At 48.5% G+C, this 6,000-nt stretch overlaps 1 protein-coding gene across 1 annotated transcript; it reads right to left on the minus strand.

Annotated features, from left to right (window-relative positions):
* Positions 1-2,959: 2,959 nt before the first annotated feature.
* On the minus strand, positions 2,960-5,460 carry LOC135607427 (probable 2-oxoglutarate-dependent dioxygenase SLC1). The gene is made up of 4 exons (XM_065099231.1): positions 5,064-5,460; positions 4,733-4,980; positions 3,680-3,998; positions 2,960-3,494 (listed from the first exon to the last, which is right to left on the minus strand). Exons 1-4 carry the CDS (start codon positions 5,352-5,354, stop codon positions 3,222-3,224), a joined length of 1,131 nt encoding a protein of 376 aa, XP_064955303.1. The 5' UTR covers positions 5,355-5,460; the 3' UTR covers positions 2,960-3,221.
* Positions 5,461-6,000: the final 540 nt, after the last annotated feature.

Here is a 6,000-nt window from a genome sequence, read left to right on the forward strand (position 1 = left end):
GAGATGATTCCTAGTAGTGTGGTTGTGGAATTCTCGAGTGGGACAAGGCTGCCGCTAAGGGTTTCTCGGCTTTTGTCGGGCTCCCGAAACCATGTGGCTGGGCGAGATCGGCCGAGGCCTGTTCTTCAAACTTGGGTGGGCGGTTCAATGGGCTCTCACGTTGAGAGCCTGAATGTGCCAAAAGCATTGTGACATACATACACCCACTGTTCTTCAATAAACTCGTCTCAGCTTTTTTCCCTCTTTTGGGTTGCATGGGATCTTTCGGCTGCTGTCTACTCACCGCATGAATAGAATGCGAGGCGAGGTGTCCAAAGTGCAAAGTAACAGCCCACACTCCAAACTTGAACTCCTCCCTTTAAAGCCACCGGATTCCGCCGTAGACCGACCGCTTTGCCTCCTCGCCTCCTACTCCCCTTTATGCCCCTATCGCTTTGCTTCCAACGTTCACCCTCCTCCCTTGCTTTGCGTTCGTAGATGCCCACATGTGGCTTTCGTCACGCTGAAGCCTTACGTAAACGCGAGTCTGTGAGCATGCATCATTCGTACTTTTTAACTGTTGATCGGTTCGCTGCAGAGACTGGACACCCCGAAGCCATTACCATACGTCCTGCTCTCGTGCCTTCACGTCTCGGAATGATGATGCGGTCTATCTATATCCCTGTCGTAATCAACGACTGTAATGTGATTGATTCTTAACGAGGTATGCGAGGTGGGTAGAAAATTGTTTTCGCTCCTTCCCAGCATAGGATTCCCTGAAATGGACGCCGACCCGTGTCGTTTAGAATTTATACCCACCACACGTGTACGCTCGGCTGCCCCACAGGGGGAGCAGGACTTCAACTACGGCGCGATCCCCGTGAGTTTTACCTGTTGATTGCTTCACGCTGGCCTAAAATTCCTTTTTTTTTTTCTTCTTTTTTTTCTTCGAACGAAAATACATAAAATTCCTTATGGCATTCCTACAAAGTCAAGGTTACAGTACATGGAGATTACATATCACTTTGACCGTGTGAGACGCACATCAGTCTTATCTCTATCTCTATCCTAATGTTGCTCCAACCAGGAAAGCTAAAGAATCCAAGGCAAGCTTAATTTGCTTAATGCGTGCATCGTAGAGCCCATAATACCATACGATGCACGTGAATATGACAAGAAACATTTATCATTGTATAAATATGTATACTTTAGTTCACAATTTATTTCAGATCGATCTCACCTAATATTAAATAGATTCCGTAAGCGACGAATGCGTAAAAGCCGAAACGTCCCACCTTCCCATCTCTTGGTAGCTATAATTATCGAGGAGAGAATAACCAAAAATTCTTATAGCTGATGTGAGCATCACAATCTTCAATTACGCTGCTGCTGCAGCAGCAATAACTAAATGTGGCCGATCCATCACTCGCATCATTTAACCTTGTACATACGTCACAAAGGCCAAAAACACAAGAAAAAAATATGTAAAAGATAAAGAAAACGAAATACAAAGACAATATCACCTTGGATCACAAGGTCTAAGGAACCATATCAACTGTCACCTCACATATAAAAGCTTCTAACAAGAAGAAACATAGAAGATTATGAACCAAATCCTATCAGATCTGAGTGCACATCCATGAGGAACAGCAAAAATAAGCTGAATGCTGCCGTCGATCTTACTTGTCGTCTGGACTATCACACCTTTGCCTCTTGGCATGTCGCGGTGGCTGATCTATCCTCGAGAACAGCTGCTCCATCTCTTTGGCCCCAACCACGATGAACTCCACCTGGTCCGGCCGTGGCCGCCTCCTGCTAACGGCGATCCTCCTGCGCTTCCTCGGCGCAGGCGGGCAGTTCAAGGGAGTAGATGGCAGCTTGCTCTCTTCTGACGTCGGAGTGTGGCACCCTTCATTGCCGTCACCATCTCTTAATGGCGAGGTGGTTCTGCCGTCGTCTTCTTCTGACCTCACTGTCACGATGGGCCGCAACACTGGCTCTGTAGCCGCACAGCCACAGGATAGCTTGGGGGAGTCTGACATACTATAAGAGAGATAACACTTCCCCTGTTAAACGGGACAGGGATAACATATATATATATATGTATATATATATATATACGGGCGAGGGGAAAGGACGGGAAGGAGGGTGGCAAGGCTTAACACGGAAGGTAGGGTTTGGGGAAAGAGTTATTGCTCGGCCAGTAGGTGTTACGCAACAATATTCTCTTCTTTTCAATCCTCACTCTCTTCCGCAGCGCTCTAGTGCTTTCTTCCAAGATGATCTCCTTGGCTTTTTACTTTTGCTTCATGGGCCCTTTGGAAGCTATCTTATCTTCTTGTTCTTCTTCTTCTGTCCGTTCTAGGATAGAGACAACGTGATGTGTTTCCATGCTTACATCTTTATCTCTTGTTCTGTACCACCCGCAAACGCTCAACAAGCAAGGATTAATAGCAGTGGTTGGTCAAAAACCTAAAACATGGTGACTGGCAACCCCCAGGGGACTAATTAACCCTTTATTCTCTCCCACATAGGATACCTTCCCGGGAAAGCAAGAAGGCATCCAACCTCCCTGGTTATGGTGCGTAACGATGGGTAACGGTGCGGGGCCCTGCAGTAACTCAACCCGCATTGGATGCCGCTGGAGGCATTAAATGCGCGGATACATATTCTTTTTTTTTTTTTTTCGTTTCTTTCTTTTTCTGTTTGTATGGATTAGGAGAATTTTGACTTGAATCAAAGAAATAGACACGCTGGAGGCTCGTGATTCACGGTTCGCTGAAATTAAAACTACATACGGATGGGCCAACATCAATCATCAGGATTATAGGTTCGCTAGAATTAAAGAACCTCCGACATGTATTCTACGAGTCGAGGCTCGATTTCGTGCATGATCTCTAAAATCGGGCCGTTCGGACCGGGCTCCAAGCCTTAGGTTACGCTCTTCTTCCACTAGACCACCGCAAGTTCAACAGATCACTGAGCTGTAGGAGTTCAACCTACTAAAGCTTTCTGGTGCACTTGATCAGGAGATTTTTACACGCAAAAATGAATGCTGTCTTCTGTGCCCTCTCCGTGGGGGGGGGAGGGGGGTGCCGCCTTCTTTGTCTTCTTACGACGCTGAGGTACAGCGCAAGAGGACGATGAGTCGAGTTACACTACACACATACTGCCCGACAAATATTTAGGTTACAATGCATGGACTCTTACGGACATCTCACGCCACCGAAGATGCCTGCACCTCATTGACTTTTGGACCGCACCTCATGGGGAGGCAACTTCCTCGACTCCAGGAAGCTCTTGCGCTTCGGCTCGTGGGAGGATATGTAGTCAAGGAAGGCGGCGAAGTCGGTGTCCTTGTACTGCCTCGGGTTCTCCCGGTCGACCAGCTCCGGCGAAGGACTGACCACGCTCGCGAAGGGGAGGCTGTGGAGGGACGCGATCGACATCCGGGGCTTCGTCGAGTTAACGACGACGCGATGCAGCACGCTCTTGTACCTCCCGTTGCTAAATATCTGCGTCGGCAAATCCAACGAGAGCCATTAGTTGGAGGCATGAAGGAAGCCACCCGTCCTGCTTCCATGACGCGTAAATTTTAAGGTCCGTAGGATAATGGTCGTCGTAACTTGTGAAGCAGAAGGCGTCCAGAAAGCCACTCATGCTGCTTCTAATCCCGACGCAACAGACATCGAACACTGACCTCTAGATGATCGCCGATGTTGACCACGAAAGAGTTGGGAATGGGCTCGACGGTGATCCACTTGCCGCGAAGTTGAACCTGGAGCCCCTTGATATGGTCCTGCAACAGGAGAGTGAGGAAGCCGTAGTCGGAATGGGGCGGCATTCCGAGTGTCAGATCGGGTTCAGGGCAGGGTGGATAGTAGTTTATGACCACGAGGTGCGTTCCATCATCGAATTCCTCGAGGTAGCCACTGTTCACTCCCAGGATCTCAAGGACCGCTGCCATGATATCACAGAACAAGGATTTGATTTGCTTAGCATATGAAACCGCCTCATCCCTGCATCAACCATAACATCAGATACAACAACTACTTACTCCTACAACATTCCATGATTATCTAGTCGGATATATTCTGGACAGTGACACAGAAGCCATGATTAATGATTTGCTTTTCTTTCGCTGGCTTCTTTTTGCATATCCTCAATAATAGCATTTTTCTTCTTTGTCACATAAAAGCATTTCTGGCCAGTAAGAGTGACAGAGAAAAAAATATCACCCAGGCGACCAACCACATAGATAACGTTTGATCTACAGAGAGCTAAGGTTGTGGCTGCAGAGAAGGTTCCTAGAAGCATCTAAGAGTGACAAAGACATGCGAAACATACATTAGTTATCTATATGACTGAAGTGCTACTACCATATATTCTTTAATCGGGGTGGCTACCTGTGCTACCGGATGTGCTGGCTCACACTAATGATGTACCGACAGCCCCAAAACCAGTTAATCTCAGAGCAGCTATGCACTGGGCACCACAGTGCATGTTAGTAGACTTGTCCCCATTGTTTCCAAATCTTTTATTGAATAGATCACTGCTTCCGAGTCTACTGCTATGTATGACGGCTATATTTATCTGCTGCATAGGATTTACTCAACAGGGGGATGGCATCTCGTTGTTTCCAAGATTATGTGGCAGGATTACTGTGGGATGAACGTTGACAGCATGGGCAACTGTGCATGAATCAAGCGAATGCATTCTGATGGACAACACACCACGTGGGAGGGAGCCTCACCTCAAATCCATTGGAGCAGAGGGCCAGAACGGGAGGACCTCCTCCAGTGGATGGCAGCTGAGCTTCAAGAAGTCCCTCCAACAGAACACGCTGTCCTGTATCTGGTTGTAGCTGGTGCCGTACCTCACCGGCCCCCTGATGTCGCTCGTCATGTACTTGGATCTCTCCTCCAGTGGGAGCCCGAAGAATCTCCTCCCGACATCCATTATTCTCCGTAGAGCTTCGCTGCTCATGCCGTGGTTCACCACCTACACGCAACACACAGCGATCACAACCATGTTCTATAACGTCTACCGATCATATGAACTCAAGGAACCACCAAAGCAGACACCTGGAAGAAGCCATACTCCCTGCACGCTCTATCCAAGCACTCCAAAACTCGACCGCGATCCGGCGTACGCAGTCGAGCCACATCAATCACGGGCAGCCTTAGATTGGAACCAGTGTTATCCTTCCTCTCATGTGGAGCAACTTGAGGCCGGTCCGGGACAGGGAGGATGTACTTGGCAGGGACCCTCGAAATGCCACTCTCGCACAGGTGCCTTACCCCCTTCACGTAGTTTTCATCAGCTGTCTCTTCTTCCCTTCCGCCAGCCCCCACCACCACGTCCATTGCCACCATTTCCTTGGTTCTTCTGCTTGAGAAAAACCTGGACAGGGTGTGTATGAGAGAGAGAAAGAAGGCAATCAAGTGTGCTGGAAGAAGATGGATGGAATGCGATGAAGGGGTAGAGGTACATATATATATATATATATATATATTTTAGACCCGGAGGGTGGGGTTTTTGGGGGTGGTAATGTATGGCCATGGCAACACTAGAAGGAACTATTCCGAAACCGCGGTCTTTCTTTCGGAGCTCCGTAATCCGGACCACGGTTCACATGCTGGCATCACGAACAAATCTCACCCGAAAGCTTCGATTCGGTCATTTACATGGTTCGACGCACTATATCCCAACCATCCAAATGTGGTGGCGACGATCCACACACATCGATGGCGCCGAACGGAGTCCATCAATTGGATCATCAAACTATTCGTCGGCGATCCCAACCCCGAGCCCAGACCTGGTCAAACCGGCAGTCAATTGGGGTACGAGCTGACTTGCCTCCACCACCCGATTCCACCGCATAATAATGATAATAAAAGATCGAGGAGCGAGTCGTCGGCTCACTCGAAGCAAGCAAGTTCGGAAGGCAAGAGGGAGGTTGACCTTTTGGAGCGTAGTGATAAGAAAAAGACGTGACGTCGCGTTTCAGCGTCACGTTTT

The sequence above is a fragment of the Musa acuminata genome, chromosome BXJ2-3 (assembly GCF_036884655.1).
Source record: "Musa acuminata AAA Group cultivar baxijiao chromosome BXJ2-3, Cavendish_Baxijiao_AAA, whole genome shotgun sequence".
Classification (NCBI taxonomy): Eukaryota; Viridiplantae; Streptophyta; class Magnoliopsida; order Zingiberales; family Musaceae; genus Musa; species Musa acuminata.

Bases quoted from the DNA above. Each gene is read 5' to 3' on its own strand.
- LOC135607427 (XM_065099231.1), bottom strand. From the start codon at position 5,354: ATGGTGGCAATGGACGTGGTGGTGGGGGCTGGCGGAAGGGAAGAAGAG. The intron at 3,999-4,732 runs GTGAGGCTCCCT...TGGTTGATGCAG, and splicing joins TCTGCTCCAATGGATTTGAG to GGATGAGGCGGTTTCATATG. The intron at 3,495-3,679 runs GTCAGTGTTCGA...TTGCCGACGCAG, and splicing joins ACATCGGCGATCATCTAGAG to ATATTTAGCAACGGGAGGTA.